The sequence below is a fragment of the Lingula anatina genome, chromosome 9 (assembly GCF_051362555.1).
Source record: "Lingula anatina isolate TDL-2025a chromosome 9, LinAna3.0, whole genome shotgun sequence".
NCBI lineage: Eukaryota > Metazoa > Brachiopoda > Lingulata > Lingulida > Lingulidae > Lingula > Lingula anatina.
In genome coordinates, this window is record NC_141775.1 from 12496577 (window position 1) to 12522532 (window position 25956).

At 36.3% G+C, this 25956-nt stretch overlaps 2 protein-coding genes across 3 annotated transcripts in view; both read left to right on the forward strand.

Moving 5' to 3' along the window:
- Positions 1-2187, forward strand: part of LOC147759921 (uncharacterized) — a 58331-nt gene extending 56144 nt beyond the window's left edge. Inside the window, exons 6-7 of the mRNA XM_086995609.1 lie at positions 1189-1418; positions 2149-2187. Of these exons, the coding sequence (XP_086851735.1) occupies positions 1189-1418; positions 2149-2187 (269 nt within the window). The remainder of the gene's footprint in view (positions 1-1188; positions 1419-2148) is intronic.
- Positions 2188-2248: 61 nt separating this feature from the next.
- Positions 2249-25956, forward strand: part of LOC147759924 (polycystin-1-like protein 2) — a 39257-nt gene continuing 15549 nt past the window's right edge. Inside the window, exons 1-19 of one of the 2 annotated variants that reach the window (XM_086994897.1) lie at positions 2249-2372; positions 2873-3099; positions 5530-5745; positions 6071-6216; positions 6655-6775; positions 7255-7337; positions 7696-7821; positions 8236-8327; positions 12462-12567; positions 15878-15997; positions 16547-16729; positions 17319-17469; positions 17817-18007; positions 18605-18773; positions 19430-19536; positions 19727-19957; positions 20570-20690; positions 20812-21314; positions 21595-22215. In XM_086994897.1, the coding sequence (XP_086851023.1) occupies positions 2257-2372; positions 2873-3099; positions 5530-5745; positions 6071-6216; positions 6655-6775; positions 7255-7337; positions 7696-7821; positions 8236-8327; positions 12462-12567; positions 15878-15997; positions 16547-16729; positions 17319-17469; positions 17817-18007; positions 18605-18773; positions 19430-19536; positions 19727-19957; positions 20570-20690; positions 20812-21314; positions 21595-22215 (3630 nt within the window). In that variant the 5' untranslated portion in view covers positions 2249-2256. The remainder of the gene's footprint in view (positions 2373-2872; positions 3100-5529; positions 5746-6070; positions 6217-6654; positions 6776-7254; positions 7338-7695; positions 7822-8235; positions 8328-12461; positions 12568-15877; positions 15998-16546; positions 16730-17318; positions 17470-17816; positions 18008-18604; positions 18774-19429; positions 19537-19726; positions 19958-20569; positions 20691-20811; positions 21315-21594; positions 22216-25956) is intronic. The other variant, XM_086994898.1, reaches the window with a different exon arrangement.

Here is a 25956-nt window from a genome sequence, read left to right on the forward strand (position 1 = left end):
CAAAGGTTAAGCTCTCTGCTAGATTAATAATAAGGAAGCAGTGATAATTATGCAGGTAAATTTTGTTTTATATTGCAAATAAGTTTTTAATATATATATATATATAAAACTCACAGATTAAAAGTTTGAATAGCAGCTTCATTGGAATTATATTTACCTCTGCCAAGGAGGCTATGTTTTCACCCCTGTTTGTCTGTCATCAACATAACTCAAAAAATTATGGACCGATTTTGATGAAATTTTCAGGAACTGTCAGAAGTGGGTCAAGGAGGACAATGATTAGTTTTTGGTGGTGGTTCGGATCAATAATCTATCAATAATTATCAAAAAATGCTGCCTTGGCAGAGGTTTGCGCTCTCAGAGTGCTTTTCTAGTTTTGTTATGTTTTCCTTTTTAATTTTTTCTCAAACACTGCCATTTGTGACTTTTAACTCCCATCCGCCTGAGGCTCTGCACATTTTCTGTATTTCCACATAAGCAGTTATATTGGTTTTTATGTCTTTAAACATTGTGTAATATTATTTTATGCACTGTCATCATTTTTCAAATATTGGGACTTTCATCATGTGAATTTGAACTCTCATGGTCCTGAAAGTGTAATCTTATTGAAGGGATGGATTGAGACCATCTTCTGGGTCTCCCGGAAGACGGTTGGGTTTTTAAGTTTATATTGACAGATATTTATTAATTTTTCTGTTGAAAGACAATCAAAATGGAGGATGGATCAACAAAGATACTTTGGAATACTGCCAGAATATATCTGGGTCCGTTCCTGTTATTGACCATGTTACCTGTTGTGCATGATAAAATTCAGTGTTGACTAACAGTGCTATTATAAGCATTATTTATTATTGCATCAAAATTGACAAAATGACCTATTTTGCATCATTATTTTCTGTTTTTTGTTTTTTTTTTTTGTCTGTACATTTGACAGCTTTGCTGCCTTGTTACATATTTGCATTTTTAGTGTGTGACTTAATTTGTGTGTTTTCACAAGAAAATATCTAACTTACTGCTTTAAGATTAACATGCTTCCTGGCATTGAGTAAAATACAGAAAAGCTGGTGATGACACAAATACCTGGGGAACCATTCCCTCCTTCTGTTCATTTATTCATCATCCACAGTTTTTTTTTTTTTTTTTTTTTTTGTCCATTAAATAATCATTCAATTGTGTATATCTTTACAGTTGGAGGGAGCTGGCTGGCCTGGGGAGCCTGGAGCAGCTGCTCTGTGATCTGTGGTACAGGCACCTACTCTAGAAATCGTACTTGTCATGATCCAAATCTGCCCAGTGAACAAGCGCTATGTGCAGGTGGAGCCACCAACTCTACCCAGACACTGTCCTGCTTTGAACAACACTGTCCAGGTAATTGTATTCCATACAGACACTGTCCTGCTTTGAACAATACTGTCCAGGTAATTATATTCCATACAGACACTGTCCTGCTTTGAACAATACTGTCCAGGTAATTATATTCCACACAGGCACTGTCCTGCTTTGAACAATACTTTCCAGGTAATTATATTCCACACAGACACTGTCCTGCTTTGAACAACACTGTCCAGGTAATTATATTCCACACAGACACTGTCCTGCTTTGAACAATACTGTCCAGGTAATTATACTCAACACAAACACTGTCCTGCTTTGAACAATACTGTCCAGGTAATTATATTCCACACAGACACTGTCCTGCTTTGAACAACACTGTCCAGGTAATTATATTCCAACCAGACACTGTCCTGCTTTGAACAACACTGTTCAGGTAATTATATTCCACACAGACACTGTCCTACTTTGACCAACACTGTCCAGGTAATTATATTCAATACAGACACTGTCCTGCTTATAACAACTTTGTCCAGGTATTTATTCTTCACCCAGAAACTGGCCTGCTTTGAAAAAATTTGCCCAGGTATTGAGAAATATTGAACCTACTGGTATAATTATCACATCTTAACTCACCTTATAAATTGTGGCAAAGTTTTTAATAAAAATTGCATGAAAAACAAATAAACCAACTGGAGCATTTTTACCTTAGGAGAGAATATTAAATGCTAGACCTTAATAATGTTTTTATTTATTTAATTTTTTTGCACCAATTTTTTTCTGTGTTTTATTATCCTCTTCATTGCCCTTATTCAGCTGGTGGGAAATAACCAGGAGGCAGCATTGCCTCTCTGATCCACTAGTTTCTGCTGAATCTTGTGACCACACAAACTACTGTTAAACATCATTACAGATTGCAGCACAATGAACTGCCTAGGGGCGTGTATAGTCAGAGATCAACACTCCTACTGTCTCTGCCCTGACAGCGTGAAAGATAAAGTTGGCATCTTTGAAGACTCAGCACTAATTATAACACAGAGGTGACTCAATATATTACAACCACTCACAACATAATATTAATTATTGTCTTTTTCCTTACTGCTCTTGAATTATGTGCTGCTTATTTTTAAGTAATAGTTTCCTGAATCCTCATTTATATAGAACTTGGCATACTCAATCAACATAATATAGCTTATTGTTAACAAGTTTAAAATGAGTCACGTCATTCAATAGTTAGATTGTTTTTCCTAGGTAAACTTATATCCTTCTATAAAAATAACTTAGAATTAAAAATATACATTAAATGATTGATCTCTAGATGTACTGGGTAGTGTAAGCTGTCTGACCCTGGAGCCAGGGTGTCCATACTTAATTGTCCAGTTGTTTCTCTAGGTATACTGGTCAGTGTAAGCTGTCTGACCCTTGAGACAAGGTGTCCATACTTAATTGTCCAGTTGTTTCTCTAGGTGTACTGGTCAGTGTAAGCTGTCTGACCTTTGAGGCAAGGTGTCCATACTTAATTGTCCGGTTGTTTCTCTAGGTGTACTGGTCAGTGTAAGCTGTCTGACCCTGGAGCCAAGGTGTCCCTAGAGGCTGTGTGTTATCACTGTGACCCTATGGACTACCTATGGGACCTCAGCCCAGTGAACACCACAGTGCAGGGACTGGACTGGAGCCAGGACACCACCACAGATAAAACAGAGAGAGGACTGAGTGTTAAACCAGGTGTTCTTGTACCTGGGGAGCTCTACCAGGTCACAGCTAATGGTACTTAAGTAGTGTGAGAACAGATGCAAATTTTAAGCTTGGTATTAGCCATTTGGGAATACTGTATATTCAGCAATAATGTTTATTCTTGTCACTTGAAGTTGGATTTTACATGTAACTTATGAAGAGAGATAAAAGCAACTGAATTATGTTGTAACATAAAAAAGACTATTTCACTGATTTAATATTAAATCCAAATTGCTTCTTCAAAATAGTTCAAAACCATACAGATTCAATCAGTGTGAAAGCATCAAATCAACTAGTTTCTTTTTTCTTCTGGTACAGTGCTGTCACCATCATGTCATGTGTAGCTGTACCGGTAGGTACAAGCCAATCTGCTGGTACAGTGCTGTCTACATTATTATGTCAAGTGTGTCTGTAGGTACAAGCCAATCTGCTGGTACAGTGCTGTCTACATTATTATGTCAACTGTGTCTGAAGGTACAAGCCAATCTGCTGGTACAGTGCTGTCTACATTATTATGTCAACTGTGTCTGAAGGTACAAGCCAATCTGCTGGTACAGTGCTGTCTACATTATAATGTCAAGTGTGTCTGTAGGTACAAGCCAATCTGCTGGTACAGTGCTGTCTACATCATGTCATGTGTGTCTGTACTGGTAGGTACAAGCCAATCTGCTGGTACAGTGCTGTCAGCATCATGTCACTTGTGTCTGTACCGGTAGGTACAAGCCAGTCTGCTGGTACAGTGCTGTCTACATCTTGTTTTATGTGTCTGTAGATACAAGTCAATCTGCTTGTACAGTGCTGTATACATCTTGGCTTATGGTTCTGTAGGTACAAGTCAGTCTGCTGGTGCAGTGCTGTCTACATCTTGTCTTATGTGTCTGTAGGTACAATTAAGTCAGTCTGCTGGTACAGTGCTGTCTACATCTTGCCTTATGTGTCTGTAGGTACAATTAAGTCAGTCTGCTGGTACAGTGCTGTCTACATCATGACATATGTGTCTGTGGGTACAAGCCAGTCTACTGGTATAGTGCTGTCTACATCTTGTCTTATGTGTCTGTAGGTACAATTAAGTCAGTCTGCTGGTACAGTGCTGTCTACATCATGACATATGTGTCTGTGGGTACAAGGCAGTCTGCTGGTATAGTGCTGTCTACATCTTGTCTTATGTGTCTGTAGGTACAATTAAGTCAGTCTGCTGGTACAGTGCTGTCTACGTCTTGTCTTATGTGTCTGTAGGTACAATTAAGTCAGTCTGCTGGTACAGTGCTGTCTACATCATGTCTTATGTTTCTGTGGGTACAAGTCGGTCTGCTGGTTTAGTGCTGTCTACACCAGTTCATTTGTGTCTGTAAGTACAAGCCAGTCTGCTGGTACAGTCCTGTTTACATCATGTCATGTGTGTCTGTAGGTACAAGTCAGTCTGCTGGTACAGTGCTGTCTACACCAGTTCATTTGTGTCTATAGGTACAAGGCAAATTGGTCTTCAACTTGTCTGGTATGGTACAATGCTGTCTACATCTTGTCTTATGTGTCTGTAGGTACAAGTCAGTCTGCTGGTACAGTGCTGTCTACATCATGCCATTTGTATCTGTAGGTACAAGTCAGTCTGCTGGTACAGTGCTATCTACATCATGTCTTATGTTTGTGTGGGTACAAGTCGGTCTGCTGGTACAGTGCTGTCTACACCAGTTCATTTGTGTCTGTAGGTACAAGTCAGTCTGCTGGTACAGTACTGTTTACATCATGTCAAGTGTGTCTGTAGGTACAAGTCAGTCTGCTGGTACAGTACTGTCTACATCATGCTGTGTGTGTCTGTAGGTACAAGCCAGTCTGCTGGTACAGTGCTGTCTACATCATGTCATCTGTTTCTATGGATACAAGTCAGTCTGCTGGTACAGTGATGTCTACATCATATCGTGTGTCTGCAGGTACAAGTCAGTCTGCTGGTACAGTGCTGTCTACATCATGACATGTGCATCTGTGGGTACAAGTCAGTCTACTGGTACAGTGATGTCTACATCATGTCATGTGTATCTGTGGGTACAAGTCAGTCTGCTGGCACAGTACTGTCTACATCATGTCATGTCTGTCTGTAGGTACAAGCCAATCTGCTGGCACAGTGCGGTCTTCAACATGTCATGTGTATCTGTAGGTACAAGTCAGTCTGCTGGTACAATGCTGTCTACATCATGTCATGTATGTCTGTGGGTACAAGTCAGTCTGCTGGTACAGTGCTGTCTAAATCATGTCAGTCTGCTGGTACAGTGCTGTCTACATCATGTCATGTTTGCCTGCAGGTACAAGTCAGTCTGCTGGTACAGTGCTGTCTACATCATATCGTGTGTCTGCAGGTACAAGTCAGTCTGCTGGTACAGTGCTGTCTACATCATGTCATGTCTGTCTGTAGGTACAAGCCAATCTGCTGGTACAGTGCTGTCTACATCATGTCATGTGTATCTGTAGGTACAAGTCAGTCTGCTGGTACAGTGCTGTCTACATCATGTTTCATACAAATGGGGACCAGCCCTAGTCCAGGAATATGCACAGTTTCTCCTTCCACTGGCTTTGAGATTGTCACCAATTTCTCAGTGAATTGCTCTGGGTTCAGTGACAGCACTAGTCAACTCCACTATAACTACCATTTTTGGGATGGAGATCCTGCTACCAAGAATCAATCAGGTAACTGGTCTGCATTTTGTAAATGAATAGATTAAATGGCAATAGTTAAAATTGTTAGCCATTTCATTTTAAATGGCAGCAGTTAAAATTGTTAGGCAAGTTGATCTTACATAATCATAGGATCTGCATAACATATGGTCTTTGGAAATCTCAACCAAACTTTAGCCGAATATCTGAGTGTGATTTGTATCCACATGTGGAGATGAAGAAGCTTTGATTTCATGTATCATACCTGATTCAGAAGCTCAATGTAATATTCCAGCACTGAGGGTTGACCTGTTTGTATCCACCAATATTTGTATAAAAATGTTCCTATTTCCCTCAGGTATCCTGTTAGGAAGCAGTTCTGGTGGTTATATCCACATCTCTGCCTTGTCAGTGTCCCCAGCCAGTGAAAACAGTCAGGGAGAGGTCCGTGTGCATGCTGTCAATGAAGATGGTATGAGGACAGTGGTGACTTCCACCATCCAGGTATGTTTACATTAAGTTGTGGGGGGTTAGAGTGTGTGCATACTGCCACTAAATATGGTATGAGGACAGTGGTGACTATACCTTGATACCAATTTTACTAGGTATTATATATATATATATGGTCACATTCAGAACAGATGATCCATGTAGTAACTGATCTGTAGACTAAATATGGCCGACCCTACTTAAAAGCAAGCATTCTAATCCACTGATGGTCATCCCGCCTCCACACCATAAAGTGGATTAAATCTTGGCTCAGAGGTTTTATTACTAGACCCCAGCAGGAGGTTGGGAAACCATCAGTAGATCAGTCAGCATTGCTTTTAAGTAGGTGGGCCATTTTTGATCTGCGGATCTGTTGGTCTACTGATCAACATGTTCTGAATGTGCTCTATAAGATCATAGTTTAGATTAGATTTGGTGTATTTTCTGTTTAAGGTCCGTCCATTAGGTGACCATCCTGATTTAGCAGACAGAGATGTTGGTACCTTTCTGGAGGAGATAACAGGGGATTTGAACGGCATCTTGTGGACAGCTGTGAGAGAAGGCGACTACACAGGTTCTCTTTCTGTCTATATAATTGTAAACCGTCAACCCTTGGGTTGTGATTTTTTTTACTTAATCATTTTTGTTTTTAAAGTGTATTTATTTGAATAACAGAATGTTTGCTAGCTAGGTTTTATATGTTAATATTTTGTCACATCCTTCCCTGTGGTATAGACTTTTAGCTGTTCTACAGCTGTTTGAATCTGTCAGTTATGTTAATTAAATTAAGTTGTATATGTTATTCACATCTTTCTCTGTGTTAAGTTCTGTATGTTATTCACATTCTTCTCTGTGATATTGGCTTATAGCTGTCCTACAGCTCCTTGAATTTGTCAGTCATATGTTAAGATCTATATGTTATTACCTTGGGTCACATACTTCCCTGTGATATTGGCTTTTAGCTGTTCTACAGCTGGTTGATGCTGTCAGTTATGTAAAGATCTATATGTTATTACCTTGGGTCACATACTTCCCTGTGATATTGGCTTTTAGCTGTTCTACAGCTGGTTGATGCTGTCAGTTCCTTCCTGAATTCTGGTACAGAAAAATTACCTGACACAGAGGCAATGGAACAGGTAAATAAATAGATAAATGACAATGAAAAAAAAAAAAAAAAAAAAAAAAAAGATAAATGTCAGAAATATATGGACAAATAAATGAAAATGTAATAATGAAATAAATAACATTTTGACCGACGGATACAAAGGAAAGGTATTGTAATTAGTCAATCTTTTCTATGGGCAAAAACTATCAAACTTTCAAATTGTTTAATAATCACAAAAATTATATTTCTGCATTGTTTTGTGCTGTTTTAATTCACAGAATAGAACTACCATACAATATGAATGTTATAGTTAATTTTAAGGAATTTTGTCCCATATTTAAAAGATCGAGTAATTTCTGTATAGCACCAGGAAGTCTTTTCTTCCACAGATACGCAGTGATATGATGGAGGCAGTAGGTAATTTAACTATTGACAGCCTATCTACTGCCCAGCAAGCAGCAGAGACATTGACCAAACTCACAGAACACACCACAGAGATTACTGCACACTCACAGGTACTGAGCACTTGGTGTCTTTTGCATTGTAGATAGTTGCTTTTCATCTTGTATTTATATTTATATTTTTCAGGCTTCAGAATTTATGTTTAATCCTCAAAACATGTTATATCAGGTTAAAAATTGTACATACTGGTTCTGGTAAATGAATTCAATAAGCAAGGTATCAGGCCTGCTGCAAACTCTAATTTGCTGCAAGGTTGCTGCTAATCTGCTGTGAATTTGCAGCAATTTTGCCAGAACATAGAATTACACTAATATATATTATTATATAAGCTGTACAAATTGTCACTATTGTTATTTCGCATGAAAAGGAATTCATGGGTATCATGTGTACCCTGCACAGACATTGTTTTTCCTATTGAAAAGATCGAAGAATTACCATACCTTCATATTGATTAGATTAATTTTCAGACTTCAGGCATGGACACAGTGGAAAGGTTATCCCTGGTGTTGAGCAGTGGACAGAGGAATGCAACTTTTACTGAAGTAGAGGATACTGCGACGTAAGCCAGGAAAGAAACTCTTTAATAAAATTGTAGCATACTAAGAATTGAAGAGACACCAGTCTTCCTGGCCCCTATTTCACAAAGAATCTTAAATCTTTCAAATCAACTACAAAGTAACAGTAAAACATAATTTTGTCTTAGAACGCTGCTGTAGGACATCTAGCAGTCAAAAATATAAACAAACCCGTGTTTGTCTGGATGAAGTTGCATTTTATTTTTTTTATATAAATATTCAATTAATTTCAGTATTATTCAAGGATATTATAACACAATATGTTGAAAGAGGTATGTTCTTTCCAAATATTTGTTGATTATGCTCTCATTTACCAAGTTTTAGTTGAGCATTCTGACTTAGACACCTCCCAAGGAGGCAAGGCTTTGTCCACTAGCAGCTAAGAAAAAAAAACAATGTAAGCTACCTTTTATATTCTTCGTGAAACATGACCAAGTGAAGTAAGGACTTAATCACATTGATAACCAAGCTTTTGGTCAGGGAACCCGACTTAAGTTTGTTTTTTTTTTTTGTGTGTGAAACGGGGGCCTGAGCACTAACAATAATATCTTTATAAGCTTTGATTTGTTTTCATGGCATCAGGTCCATCTCAATCTAAGTGCATTTTCTATTTTGATATATCATTATCTATGACAATATCAATTTAACTGCTCTTTAAAAATTTCCGTGAAAAAAATAGAAACTTTGAACTAGGAACTACCCTTGGCAAAATATCAGGCCTGCTGCAAACTCTCTCTTAAATTCGCTGCAAATTTGTTACAAACTTTCTGCAAATTTGCAAGAAGTTCTTGCAAATTCACTGCAAGTTTGCTGCCAAGCATTTGCAGCAAATTTGCGAGAACTTGAATACTTTCCTGCAAACTTACTGTAAACTGAATATGTTCTTTCAAATTTGTTGCAAATTTGTCACAAATTCGTCAGAACAAAGACTTTTCTTGCAAACCTATTGCAAACGTAAGTTTTTATTGCAAATTTGTTGCAAATGAGCAGCAATACAAATTTTCTCTCAAATTCCTACAAACTACTTGCCACAAACTTTTAATTACCAAAAAAAGAAAAAGTCAGAAATAGAAAAGAAGTTAGTTAAGGAAATTGAACTTTTAGAAAATATAACTTGCGAGGCCAATATTCAGACTTTAAGACAAAAGCAAAAAGAATTGGAGGAAGTACGAAAAGAAAAATTACAAGGCGCATTTATAAGACCTAGAGCTAAGTGGGTGGAGGAAGGCGAAAAACCAACTAAATATTTTTGTGGTCTAGAATCGAGAAATTTTACCAATAAACTGATTCCAAGAATTCGGCTAGACGATGGCACAATTATTGTTAACCAGGGTAAGATACTAGAAAATACCAAAAACTTTTATGAAAATCTGTATGCATGCCGGGAGCATAACATAGAAGATGTTAACCTAGATAATGAGGTAACCCTTAACGATGTTTATAAACTCAGCAATCTGGAAGCTGCCGAATTGGAAGGGCCCATTACGGAGGCAGAAGCAGCACAAACATTATCTAAAATGAAATCGAACAAATCCCGGGAACTGACGGCTTTTCAGTTGAATTTTATAAGGTATTTTGGAGACAACTAAGCTCTTTTGTTGTCAGGTCAATTAATTTTGCTTACGAAACTGGCCAGTTATCGGTGACGCAAAAACAAGGTATAATCACTTGCCTCCCGAAGGGAGATAAACCACGCCACTTTCTTAAAAACTGGCGCCCCATTCTCAATACTATATACAAGATCGCCTCGGGTTCGATAGCTGCTAGGGTAAAACTAGTGTTAGATAAATTAATATATCCGGAACAAACCGGATTCATGGCTGGCAGATATATCGGAGAGAACACGCGACTTATATATGATACAATGCAGTATACTGAAGAAGAAAATATTCCTGGGTTACTGTTATTAATTGACTTTGAAAAGGCATTCGATTCCTTGTCTTGGTCATTCATTCAAAAGGTTCTGACCTTTTTTAACTTTGGTGATTCAGTCAGGAGATGGGTATCATTGTTCTACAATGACATCTCTGCTACAGTAAATCAAGGGGGGAATATGTCGGAATTCTTTAAAATTAATCGAGGATGCCGTCAGGGGGATCCCCTCTCACCCTGTCTCTTTATTCTATGCGCCGAAATATTGGCGGCGTTTATACGAAACAATGACAATATAAAGGGTATTAATATAGGTGCAAAAGAATTAAAAATCGAAGATCTCCGGTCTGCATATTAATCTCTCTAAAACTGAAGTTATATGGATTGGGTCAAAGCGATACTCTAAAGATATCCTCTGCCCAAAATAAAGATTAGATTGGGGAAAAACTAGTTTCAAAATGCTAGGGATAGAATTTGACGTAGATTTAGGTAAGATAACGAAGCAAAATATGGAGACCAAATTAACTTCCATGAAAAAAAATATTTAATCAGTGGAGAGTAAGAAATATAACACCAATTGGTAAAATAACAGTAATAAAAACATTAGCCTTGCCGGTATTGAATCATATATTTAAATCGCTCCCAAACCCAGAGGAAAAACAGATTAAAGAATTAGAAAAGTGTCTTTTTTCTTTTCTTTGGAATAATAAACCTGATAAAATTAAAAGAAATATCATTATAAGAGATTATAAAGCTGGGGGCATGAGGATGGTAAGCGTGAGGCATTTTATAAAAACGTTAAAAATTCCGTGGGTAAGAAGACTTATGTTCGAAAATAAAGCATGGAAAAATATTATATCTTAATATGTAGACACTGAAAAACTAATCACATGTGGTACAGAATATATCTCAAAAATCTTGAAAAACATAAAAAATAGATTCTGGATTGATGCCTTAGCAGCCTGGAAAGAACTCTGTGGTACAATAATGACCAATAAAATCAAGGATTTTGGTAACATTCCACTCTTTCTAAATGAAAATATACTTATTGGAAATAAACCTGTCTTCTATACATCGTGGTATGACAAAAACATTAAATTTGTTAATGATCTACTCCTGGACTCTGGAGAGTTCTATGACTTCACTGCGTTCAGGGATATCCACGGTATTGACACAAATTTTGTCGAATACCATGGAATTATCTCAGCCATAAAAGAATGGCTTGGTGGTATTCCTGAAAAATTAAGTAAAATTGCCACTCCTTTAATTCCTGATCATATATTGTTGCTGTCAGGTTGTTCAAAAGGCTCAAAGATTTATTATAAAACTTTAAGTAAAGTAGGTGTTCTTGAGATGTCAAAAGGTATGAATAAATGGAAGGAGTTGTTAAATTTGGAGGAAAATGAATGCCCGAAGATTTTCGAACTTCCTTTCACAATAACAAAAGATTCAAAGCTTCACTGGTTCCAATTTCGAATTAATCATAATATCCTTACCACAAACTCACTGCTTTTCAAATATAAAATGGTCGACAGCAGTATATGTTCCCTTTGCAAAGGAGCTGAAAAAACAACTGAGCATTTATTCTGGAATTGTGCGGTTACCCAAAAATTATTGACCGACTTGGTAGAATATATATTACCTAATACTCAAGTTACTCTACCTGTCTCAAAAAAGAATTGCTTAGTCGGCTCTACGAGCCTCTCTGCAATTATTAATCTCATTATGTTGCAATTTAAATTTTATATTTATTTAAGAAGATGTTCACAGGGTAAACCAACATTAGGAGGTTTGATTTCATCGCTTAGATATCTGGTGAAAACAGATAAGTCAATCTGTCAGTACAATTCAAATATAATTAAGTTATTTTCAATTTGAAGATTTAGCGTACGACGATATAATTAACTAAAAAGTGTTATATAGTATAACATCTCTTATGTGTGAGTGTGTGAGCGAGTGTCTGTTTGTTTGTATTTGTATTGTCATGTTTTCTTGATGTATTGTGTCAATAAAAAAAAAAAAAACTTTTAATTTGCAGCAAATTTGCTACAATTTTGCTGCCATATTGCTACAAACTTTTTATTTTGCTAAGGGTAAGGCAAACAAGAGGACTTCTCTGCATTCCATTGGCTGAGGCGAAAATATAAAGTAAATAAAAAACAAACAATATTTTGAAACCTCCTTATTGATCATATTTAACAAACTTATTAATAAATGTTGTTAAAACATTATTTCTTATTATTTAGCATGATTCTACAATCCACCTCTAACCTGTTAAATGCCTCCATGGAGGAGTCAAGAGAAGTGAATATCACCGACATGACCCAACCTGAGAGGGTCAAAGTGCAGAAGGTGAGAAGAAAAATCAGAAGCCAGTCATTTTTTTTTATTGTAGCCTTAGGGACCATTCCCAGACCCTATTGTATTAACTGTGTTCAATCTATCTCCGAAAGGATTCTTGGTAAATTAAAATCAATTTAAGCAACTTAGATGTATTTCATGCCTACTGAAGCTGCTAGTGGATAATTAATTCTCGTTTAGCAACTTCAGTAGGCTTGCCAGACATCTAAGCCACTTAAGCTGGAAGCAATTGAGCATTAAACCCCTTGGAGATGGATAGGTCCTGTTAGATCAATCTTGGTATGGAAACCTAATCTTAGTCAGCTGTCTGATTAATTTCTCTTCCTGACAATACAATAGCCAGAATTTTAAAAGGGGGGGGGGGTCTTTTTCTGAAAAAGTGGATCTTTTACCACAAAACTTAAAGAGTACCTATACATGTAGATTAATAATTCTTACTTTCACAGACCTTTTCTCCGACAAAAAGGGCAGATGATTGAACTCCCCTTATTACCTCCCGGGCTATGGGCCTGCAATTTAACAGGCAAAAAAGCTGCAACCAAACAACCAGCCAGATCAACCAAACAACCAGCAACATCAACTAAACAACCAGCAACATCAACAAACAACCAGCAACATCAACTAAACAACCAGCCAGATCAACCAAACAACCAGCAACATCAACTAAACAACCATCCAGATTAACCAAACAACCAGCAACATCAACCAAACAACCAGCAACATCAACTAAACAACCAGCAACATCAACCAAACAACCAGCAACATCAACTTAACAACCAGCAACATCAATTAAACAACCAGCCAGATCAACCAAACAACCAACAACATCAACCAAACAAATCACCTTTATTGTACCAAACACAAAAAAGGAAGAGAAAGAAGAACAAGGCAGCAAAGCTGTCAAATGTACAGACAAAAAACAGAAAATAAAGATGCAAAATAGGTCATTTTGTAAATTTTGATGCAATAATAAATAATGCTTATAATAGCACTGTCAGTCAACACTGAATTTTAATCATGCACAACAGGTACCATGGTCAATAACAGGAGCAAACCCAGAGATATTTTCTGACAGTATTCCAAAGTATCTATTTTGTTCCATCCTCCATTTTGATGGTCTTCCAACAGAAGAAAAAATAGATACCAGGCAATATAAACTTAATAACCTGACTGTCTTATGGAAGACCCAGAAGATGGTCTCAATCTACCCTTTCAATAAGATTACAGTTTCAGGACCATGAGTGAATTCACATGATGAAAGTCTCAATATTTGAAAAATGATGACAGTGCATAAAATAATATTACATAAGTAAAATAATGTTTAAAGACATAAAAAACAATACAACTGCTTAATATGGGGAAATACAGAAAATGTGCAGAGTCTCAGGCGGATGATAGTTAAAAGTCACAAATGCAAGTGTTTGAGAAAATATTATAAAGGAAAACATAACAAAACTAGAAAAGCGCTCCGAGAGTGCAGACCTCTGCCAAGGCAGCAACTGATGATTATTATTGATTATTGTCCTCTTTGGCCCACTTCTGACAGTTCCTGAAAATTTCAGCAAAATCAGTCCATAAAATATAACCTCCTTGGCAGAGGTAAATATAATTCCAATCAAGCTGCTATTCAACTTTTAATCTTTGAGTTTGATATATATATATATATATATATATATATATATATATATATATATTGTGTTTTCTTCTATTTTGATGCAACATTACATAATGTTTAACAGCATCAATGTTTCATAATAAAATATTAGTATCATGGATATTCAGAAGATGTGTCTAGCAAAGGTCTTCAAGCCCGTGGAGCTTCTAAGTCACACCTTGAAAATGCCAATAAGTGAAAAATTAAATTTTCACAAAAAACTGTTTAATTGCCAGAAAAATTTACCAAACAGACTGCATTGCCTACTGAATATTTTAGTACCATGTTTCTTTCCTGTAAGTTTGAGAACAGTGAGTGACATGATTTTCCTTAAATGGTCATCATGGGAGCAGTGCCCAAAATAGGGGTTTCTTCAAATTTTGATGCAATATTACATGATGTTTAACAGCATAATGACCATCAATTTTTAATAAAATATTAGTATCATGGATATTCAGAAAATGTGACTAGCAAAGGTCTTCAGGACCATGGAACTTCAAAGTCACATCTTAAAAATGCCAAAATGTAAACAAGACAGCACTTTTCTGAAATGGGTTTATTTCCATTTTTAACACTTTTTAACATAAAACAAAATTATCAGTTAACTGCCATTTTTATATGACCAACTAAGAAAATTAATGAGATGGGAAAATTATCAATAGAACAGTGTTAAATGTCCAATTTTCTCCATTCTGAGATTCTGAACATAGTGGATGATTGAATCTGACAAACTGCAATGATATGTGTTTATTTCCATTTTTGACACTTCATTACACAATACACAATAACAAATTTACCATCATTTTTACATAATCAACTGACAATGTTGTAAAGATGCAGAAAATGTCAAACAAACACTTTTACGTATCTTATAAGTTCAATAATGAGACTATTAACATGCCTAAGAATTGAATCCGAGGAAATGTGAAAAAAAAGCATAACTTCTAAAATAATGGCCTGATTTTATGCTGATTTTCATACTCAACCTATGTTTTAGTAAGATTGACCACTCCTCTGAGTACAATGACAATTGGCCTATCTGTTTTTCTTATATTGTGTTTTCAGTGTTGCATATATGCTGAAAAAAATGAAAAAACAGCATAACTTCCATAAAAGTGGCTCTTTCATGCTGATTTTCGAACTTGACCTGCATATTATAAATATTGATCAGTTCTGTAAGTTTCAAATCAAAAGGTAAAACCGTTTTCCACTGATCGTGTTTACGGTGTTGCATATATGCTGAAAAAAGTGAAAGAAAAGCATAACTTCCCTAAACGTGGCCCGATCATGCTGATTTTCGAACTTGACCTGAACATTATGAATATTCATCAGTTCTGTAAGTTTCAAGCCAAAACGTAAAACCGTTTTCCACTTATCGTGTTTACGGTAAAAGTGCACGGCAACGGCGACGACAGACGCAGGTGACGGCTATATGTACAGACGCATCTCTGTCTGTACATAATAAAAATTGGCATATTCTTTGCTCGGAATAAACAAAACAATTGCCTCTACCAAACATGTAAACAACCAACAACAAACCATCCCTTAAGTCAAAAGCAAGGAAGAAAAGTTCCTACTCCAAATAGTCCATTCCCTAATTATAAACCTCTCCAAACAAGATGTTAAATGTGTATTTTCATCTTGCAGACCAGATACATAGCAAATAAAGCGCTGAATATCATAAGCACTATCTCAGACACTGTGCTGGCAAAGAAGGTGCCAGGAGAGGAACCCACTGTTATAGCCACCAAGACTTTGAGTGTCAAGGTGGGTGAGCTTTGCCAAGGACAAAATTGAACCCACGCGCTTGAAGAGTTTTAACTATAATGTTAAAACATGTAGTATGTCTTCACTATTGTGGTAAGGCTGTCAGTTTTGCCCTTGCCTTGGTTCAAAGTGTTACAGAATATGTATCTTTCAGTAATGATGCTCCAGTTTCATTAAAAGACCAGAGTAGAATGCTATTTTAAGCCATACTCATGAAAATTTAAGAAATGTTCAGCATTTTTAAGTATAGAAATGATATGGTTAGACACAAATATTTACTTTATCATTTAATCAAAAGTTAATCATATTGACTATTACCTAAAAAAAATTACCAATTTGTAAGTAATATGGTAGCAAAAATGTTTGTTGAAAAGAAATTAAACCCTTTTGTGCAACTTTCTTATCATTTGATAGAGAGCCCTAAAAATATTTCCCTATCAATTTTTATGTCAACTTTTATTAGTTTTGTACCATTCTTCTGTGATTCACTCATTTTTTAAACTCAACCTTGGCATCAGATACTTAATGCCATGAGAAATTGTGTTTTAGTGTCAAAAATTGGACCTGGACACAATGAGTAGTTCCCACAGACTGCAAGTGCCCCAGCTCATTTCAGCAGAAGGGGGGAGTGATGAGACACCACCGTGTATGGTCGGCAGCTTTGCTTTACCTCCTGTTCAAAATATGCTTCGTGATGAACATAACAATATATCCAGTGCAGTTAATTTGCAGGTACTATAACTGTTTTTTTTTTTTTTTTTTTTTTTTTTTTTCTTTTTTTTTTTTTTAATTTGATTTTATTTACTTATAAATTTATTTAACTGCTCATTACTCACATGCTTGCACAATCAGCAGGGTCATCCATTTGTCCTAAGCCCAGGGCTGGTAAAACTTTGATTAGACCAGTAGATTTTTCAGAACGTGTGAATTAAGTGGTCTGACATAGGCATAAGATTTTTTCAAAAGAGCTGCTGATTTGATTCAATTTTTTCAAAGTAACTGTTCTTAAAAATACATGACAAAAACAAGGTTTAATTATTTATAATATCACAGACTGATGGCACAGACTGTTACTGCTTTACTGAATACCAGTAAGTCACATACATCACTATAGTGTGTGTTTACATGTGTGTGTGTGTGTGTGTGTGGGGGGGGGGGTAATGAAAGATAGCCTCTTTGATGCTATTTTATTTTTTCATTTATTTAACAATGTACATGTAAATGCTTTCAGAGAGCCCTCCTTACATATGATTCCCTGAACAGAGGCATATTTTAGTATCTTACAGTAAAATGGATGTTTATTTATTAATTTATTTATCAGATGTTCTACATGCCGGAGAATCCATTTACCTGGGATGTTTCAGCTCAAGATGTCACCTCCAGCTGCTCTGGTATTAAAGTGATTATAGATGGCGCTAGGCACCAGCCTGTCTGGCTGCCAGAACCAATGGATATTTACATCCCTGTTGGAAGTAAGAAACTAAAAGATGTCGTGTAGACTAGTGACTTGTTGCTACAAAATATTCCATGAAAGGGATTTATTTTGTTTATACTTTTGATACTTTGTCCTCAAATTTGAGATTTACTTTCATATTCTCTCAATACACTTTATACAAATATTTTCCATGTTACATGAATGTAAAAAAAAATTGGCATGCTGCTTGGTAATGGATTTTGAATTAACAAGTTTAAAACACGATTATAGAGATACTGCTATATGTAGCAAGCTGGCTTACGGCCTCAGTTGGGAACAAGTTTACATGAGATTTAAATAAAACCACAAAAAAGATTTGAAAAAAAACTTAATTCTTTTTCACAGAAGCTGACATGAACTGTGGTATCACCCTCCTCCAACTTGAAGGAGGGACTAACGGGACCATGGAGGACGTCATTTACTTTAAGTTTGATGCTGAGACCAACAAATCACATCAGATCACCATCTGGCCAGTAGACAATAATACCACCCTGCAAGTTTACCTGAAAGCCAATGCCAGGCCTAGCAAGGAAGAGGTATGCTGCTTAGTCAGTGCATTTATGTGTAACCAAAAAAGAGTTATGCTACATTTTTAATATATTTTTTCACAGATATGCCCTTTCTGAAGTAAATTATGTGGTCAGTTATTGTTGATTTATAAGTATTGAATTGGTACTTGATTTTATTTCAAAAAGTATGCAGAAATTTAAAAGGATAACAACTGTTCATTTTGACCAAAAATTGAATATTCCTGTGGTAAATGACAATTTTCCCATATAAACAATAGTTAATGAACCCATCTCTACATTCAAAGTTAGTCCCTTTTTTTTCTAAAAGTTTTTTTTTTTGTTATTAAGAGATTATTACAGAGTATAGCTATCTATGGAGGTCGCAAGGCACAGATTTCAGAATAATTTCTACAACTGCCGTTTTTGTGGTAAAATAAAATATATTATATTTCTTTGAGTTGTGTATTTATTGTGAAATGTAGATTTCAAATGTAGAGTTATCCCTTTAATTACTCCAAAAGCATAATGCAAAATGTAATGAATCAGTGAGTGATTAATTAATATGATCAGTTACAATTAAATTATCTGAGTACTCATTTAATTTTTTCCTAATTGATTCCCTAGATCTTAAACAGTACTACACTTATACCTGTTCCCGAGGAGATGCGTTATCATCATGGCAACCAAAGTGCCAGTGGCTATGTTCTGTTTGTCCCAGAAAATGAAACCACTAAGGCAGACACTGTATATTACATTGGGATCACTTTATTAAATACCAGTGATTTTGGAGACAGTGAGTATGGACATAACAGTGATTTAAAAAAAAATTGATTATTTTGATTCTTGTGGACTTTTACTAATTCTTAATCTTTAAGTTCATTTAAAATATATACTGTATTTAATTATATATTTTATTGTATATTAAGTTATTTATGTAATGGAATTTATTTTAAGTCAATTTTACATTTGGTCAAGTACAAATAAATTCATATAACTACAGGGCATTTTTTTATGGTACTGTAATTTATTAGGGATTTTAACACAAATATATTCCAATAAAACAAGATTACTCTTCAACGTTTTAGCTGATATCTTAGGGACCATTCCCACAGATATTTGGATCGATCTGTCTCCTGGAAAGTCACTTAATTGCTATCAACTTAAACTGCTTAAATATCTGTCACACCTAGTAAAGCTGTTAAGGGGTAATTATCTATACCCCTGAGCTGATTTGGTATTGGTACTATACTCCATCACTGTCTGTGATGGATGACAGCTTATTGGGGATACTGTGCTCACTGTGCTCCATCACTCTCTCTCTCTCTCTTTACACTGTAATATATTTTTGATTACATTCAGTCATTTTAATTTGATGACTTTTTCCTCATCTCCCTTTACTGTGCCCCCTTTCTGATAATAAGCAATTGTTTCTATGTTACAATACAACAGGACACCTAGATGTTAATGAGAATGTCCAACTTCTGGTCACAGTCCATTCCAGTGCCTGTCTGTTCTGGGATGAGCAGAAAGAAATCTGGAGTAGTGAAGGTTGCAAGGTAGTCAGCTTTTTTGTTTAGATATATATGAATTGATGGAATAATAAATAGATAAATAAATATGAAAACACCAGGGATTTCACCTAATACTCTTCCCAATTTTTGCTACTAAGTCTCTTATAGAAGATGTCTTCTCCAAACACAATCCAACAATATCTCACCTAACACATTTCCCACTTTCTGTATCCAGGTTTCTCCCCTCAGCACAGCTGTTACTTTACACTGTATCTGTCATCACATGACTGTGTTTTCTGGCAGTTTCTTTATTCTGCCTAATGCTATTGACATTGTGGCAGACTCTGCTCTGTTCTTGACTTTACTGGAGAACCCACTGGTGGTGAGCATTGTGCTGTGTGTATGGGGCATCTACCTGGCAATTGTTATCTGGGCACGCAAGAAGGACAGGGAAGACCTTCTTAAGGTGAATGATCCTCTGATTTTGATATACAAAATTGCTTGGGGATTGTGAGGGGATTTTATTTCAGTTTACCATGCCTTTAATGGGTCTCAGGAGAGTCCCTATTTGATTCCTTCTTGGCTGTGTAATATGTAGTTCAAAAAGTGAATGCACTCCACCCTACCCCGATGCAGTAGAAAAACAGCTGATGTTGAATATACTTATTTTGGTGTTTATGCAACCAAATAAAATTTAATATTGAGCATTATCTATATCAGTAATCAAAAAATTAAAGCAAAGCTTCCAGTTGCTCACATTTTGACGCTTTCAAATATTTTCAAATAGATTAAGAAAATAGACCCAGCACAGGGGTGGATCCAGAGATATTTTCTGACAATCTTTCAAATTATCTTTGTTGATCCATCCTCCATTTTTGACCGTCTTCTGACAGAAAAAATAAGATACCTGTCAATGTTAACTTAAAAATGTGACCGTCTTCCAGAAGACCCAGAAGACGGCCTAAATCTGCCCCTGCAGCATTCTGCACACTACAATTTTAGCTTAATTCCATTTCAAGCCTTTTGGCTTCACTGTTGCTAATGACATTAATAGTAACAATTCTTTTCATGTCTCCAGGCTGGAGTGACAGTGTTAGAAGACAATGATCCAGAGAATAAGTATGGCTACCTTGTGACAGTTATCACTGGCTGGAGGACAGGGGCAGGGACCACAGCTAATGTGGGCTGTTTTATTAAAGGTGAATTTGAAGGCTGCACTAGAAAAAAAAGTGGTGAAAATGAATTACAAACCAATTCAAACTCTAATTTTACAGTAACAAACTTGTCGCTTGTTTTCAATTTTTATTTTCCATTTCAAAGGTGAAAATGGTGAAAGTGACCGTCATGTTCTGAGTGACCCCAGGCGTCCAGTATTTGAGAGTGGTGGCGTGGACAGTTTCCTACTGACCAGTGCCCAGTGCCTGGGTGACCTCCTCTCTATCACCATCTGGCACGACAACTCTGGAGCTGCCCCTGCCTGGTTTCTGGAGAAGTTGATGGTAAGAGACTTGCAGAGAAATGAGGTGTTTGAGTTCCTATGTAACCGCTGGCTTGCTCTGGACCTGGATGACTTCTGCATCCAGCGCACATTGTGCCCTGCCTCAGTGGAGGAGATGAAGGAGTTCTCGTACCTGTTCTCCAGTAACAGTGGCTTCAGCATGAGGGAGAAACATCTGTGGGTCAGTGTGTTCTCTTGTCCACCAAACTGTCCCTTCACAAGGACCCAGAGACTGACCTGTGCTCTGACTCTTCTACTGACCACCATGCTGACCAATATCATGTTTTATGGCATCCCAACTGATGACCCAGAAGATCAGTACCAAGTAAGATTATTTGATTTATCTTTTTACCCAGCATATATTATTTATTTATTTATTTATTTTAGGTGGTTTGTTTGTTTGTTTATATATTGTACCGAAAAAAAAAAATTCTTTCGTTGTTGCAGCTGCTTTAGAAAATGTTTGCTTAAAATGTTTGATTGGTAGTGACATTGTATTAAGTTTGATATTTATTGTAAAGACATTTATTATTGGTTTAGGTAATTTCATTTCTTCCATCCAGAACATGATTTTAAGAATTTATATAAAGGAAATTCAATTCCAGGTGGCAGATTTCCAGTTTTCTCTATCTGACATAATAATTGGTATTGAGAGTGGGCTGCTGATGTTCCCAGTGAACCTGGTCATAGTGCAGCTATTCAGAATGTGTGCTCCAAGACCTGTTAGTACACATAAGGAAGATGTCATGCCCAGAACTTCCATGGATCAAAGAGATTCGGCTCAGATGTCAGTGCTAGGAGCAGATGTTAACCATTCACGGAGCAGAAATAGCAATAGGGTCTCAGGGAATTTGATTGGTGATGGTGATGTAGATAAAGTACCAAATGCAACCTCTAACAGTGCAAATAAAAGTAGTTTAAATACTGATGACCAGGCTGTTACAGATAGAAACATTGCACTCTTTATTGAAAATGAAAGTGAGAACAATTCCTGGCCTTACACTTTGGGTGTGGCCGTCCTTGCTGGAGGAGAAGTGACGGGTCAGGTGTCCACTGACCAGTCTCTGGACATGGGTGGACATGTTACCAGGGGTAAGAAAGAAAGCCAGACTGTGGAGAACAGCACTGGTGGATCAGGTGCTGGTGTCAGGCCATCTGACCTTAATCTCACCCTTGACCTTGACCTACTTCATGGAGAAAGCCATGACATGCCATTGATACATATGGTAGGTGCAATGCTCAGAGTGAAAGAAAATTTTCGAAAGTTGCAGAATTTTTCATGAAATTTCAAAAAAGGGGGATGTCTTAGGGTTTTTTCCCTCCTGTCACTTCCATCTGTTTCACGTCTCCTACTTATTTTGTCATATAATATAGGTAATTTGAAGTGCTGTAAGTTAGTATACTTAGTCTATATAGAACATGATTAAACATTTTTATGTACAGACACAGATGTGTCTGTACATATAGTTGTCACCTGCATTTGTCGTCGCGACAGTCGTTGGCGCTGGGAACTTTCACCGATAACATGATAAGTGGAAAACTATATTTTACCTCTTGGCTTGAAACTTACAGAACTGAGGAATATTTATAATTCACAGGTCAAGTTTGAAAATCAGCTTGATTGGACTATTTTTACAAAAGTTATACCTTTTTTTTCTGCTTGTATATAAGTGTTTTTTCTTCAGATTTAATTATTAGGCACGTTATCAGTCTCATTATATAACTAATTAGATTTTTAAAGGTGTTGTTTTGACATTTTCTGCTTCTTAACAATATTGTTAGTTGATTATATAAAAATGACGGTAAACCTGTTACCGTGTATTGTGTAAAAAAGTGTCAAAAATGGAAATGAACTATCATTGCAGTCAGATTCAATCATTCACTAAGTTAAAGTCATACTAACTCTTGGATTTTCCTGGAGTAAACAGCAATTTTTCTGTACTTACCAATGGTCAATGACCCCATTCCTGTATTCAACGTTAGTCCAGGGTTTTTCCCTAAACGTTTGGTTTTTTGTTAAAATCTCTTAAGAGATTTTAACTGACGGAGCCCTCTCTGACATTGCATAGTCACATGATATCGAGTGATATTTTTCTGGTGACCTACTTAAAACTGCGGGAAAAGCAGACAACAACAACACTATATAACAATAATATAAGATTCATCAGATAAATTCGTCTCATTGCTCAAAATGCATTTATATCTACAATGTGTGCAGTTCTGGGCTTTTCGTTATCCGACGCACTGTACAAAAACTCGCAACTTACATCTGCGGATTGCATCATGTGTATGGCGCCAAATGTTATTTTAGTCTCGAATGAATGCGAGAATCCGCGTGACACCCCAACATCATTGGCAATGGATGCCTTGACCACTGGGAAGAAAGGCATCAAAAGCCCTATTGACAAGCACAGATTTTAGTTTTACTACAATAACAGCCATTTTAGTGGTAAAATGCAATAGAATATATTTCCATGCATTGTTTACAGTGTATTTCTTGCGGAATTTTGAATCTAAAATGTATTATTTTACTATTAAAAAATTGATGGTCATTGTGCTGTTAATCAATGTGTAATATTGCATCAAAATTGAAGAAAACCCTATTTTGGGCACTGCCTCCATAGTGACTGTTAAAGGAAAACCATGTCACTTTTTCTCTCTCACACTTACAGGATATAAACATAGGACTGAAATACAGCTTCAGTTGGAAAATTTGTCTTATTAGTTAATTTTCTGGAAGTTGGGGTAATTCTTCGATCTTTATGATGATGCGATCTTTGATGATTTAGAACTTTTGCACTTTTCTAATTTCAAAAAATTTGATAGCAAGTATGGGTTGACTTGCTAAGAAGATTGTTAAAAAATGGGATGCCGGTGCAACTGTAGCAGTCGGCAATAAGAATCTTCACGCTTATATCGTGAATTAGATGTTATTGAGAGTCGTGCAAATATGTGTACATGAACAAAAGCTACCTCTTCTGATGTGTGCGGGATTTGTGAAAGCTAATTAATTAACTACCCAATTAAGTGGTGAGTGCGTGTCACGTAATTAGCGTCCTTCTTGTAAGGACATCTTGCGACTCGGAAGGCAGACTTGCGCCTTTCCATTGCAACCTTTCCTCTACCTCTACGAACTCCAAAGCCTCCGCTGTACCCATAATTTGTAGGGGACGTACGGTCCTAAAATTACGGTCTTAAATTACGCTCGCCACGGTGCTGTATGATGAAATCGTATATGATTTGTGATTTCTTGACATCGAGAATGTTTACGGACTACGGCAAGTACATGCATGTGTCATGTTCTTTCTCTGACATGACGGTAAGGTAGCGAAAATGTGGTTTGTCAGTTTAAAATTGTTCATACGGAGCCCCCTCAGCACAGTTGTGTGGCCTCCTTAAAGTTCGAGACGTGTTTGGGAAGCCCCCTACATTTTTGCACTCACATGGTCAACAAACAGAAACATAATATAAAAACCATACATGTGAATTTGTAAAAATCAGATGTAAAAATCTTCACTATTGTTATGCCACACGAAAAGGGATATACGGGTATTATGCGCGCACCGCACAGACATCGCTTGGTAAGTGTAACAACACATACAAGAAACTTGGATTTTGATTCGCTATTTTCGATGCAACGGGTCACTGGACGATGTCGCATTTTGATATAATTGATGAAAATGGAATATCCATCGGGACAATTATTTTTTTCCCCATCGAAAAGATCGAAGAATTACCATATACAGTTTTTGTGAAATTTTGATTTTTCACTTAACGACATTTTCAATGTGTGACTTTGAACTTCCTTTGGCTTGAAGGCCTTTCAAGTCACAATTTCTGAAAATCCATTATACTTTTATATTACCATTAAAAATTGATTATCATTTTACTGTTAAGTTTTATGTGATATTGCATCAAAATTGAAGAAAACCCTATTTTGGGCACTGCTTTTACTTTTATTGGTATTACCTGTTGTGCATAATTGAACTTTGATGTTGACTGTGCAGTTAAGCATAATGAATTATTGCATCAGAATTGACAGTCTCCTATTTTGTGCATTATTATTTTCTGCTTTTTTATTTAAGGTGTGACTTGTGGACCTGAAGACCTTTGCTAGTCACATTTTGGTGGTCAGTCTGTAATTTTTCCCTTGGGTAATCACTAGCTAAGTTCAGAGGTATAGAGTCACTTGCCTGATTAAATTAAAGTGGCCATTAAATGAGATTACATAAAACACACTTGTTGATGTTTCCCTGTAAACTCCCATAGGTTAAGCTCTCTGCCAGATAACAGTGATAGGAAGCAGTGATAATTATGCAGGTAAATGTTGTTTAATATTGCATATAATTTTTCAAAAAAATATTATTTTGTGTAATGCCAACATTAATGCTATATCATGTTAATACAGCAGGATTAAAAGCTTGAATAACAGCTTTATTGGAGTTTTTTAAATGTTTTCTTTTTAATTTTTCTTTTCAAACACTGGTATTTTTAAGATATGACTTTTAACCCCATCCAGCTGAAGCTCTGCACATTTTCTGAATTTCCACATAAGCAGCTGTATTGGTATTTATGTCTTTAAATATTATGTAATACTATTTTATGCTCTGTAATCATTTTTCAAATACTGGGATTTTCATTATGTGAATTTGAACTCTCATGGTCCTGAAACTAATGTTATTGCAAGGGCAGATTGAGACCATCTTCTGGGTCTTCCGGAAAATTGTCAGATTTTAATGTTTACATTGACGAGTATTTTTTTTTTCATTTGGAAGTCCATCAAAAGTGGAGGATGGATCAACAAAGATAACTTGAAATACTGTCAGAAAATATCTCTGGATCTGCTCCTGTTATTGAGCATGTTAGCTGTTTTGCATGATTAAAATTCTTTGTTTATTGACTGTGTTATTATAAGCATTATTTATTATTGCATCAAAATTTACAAAATGCATCTTTATTCTGCATCT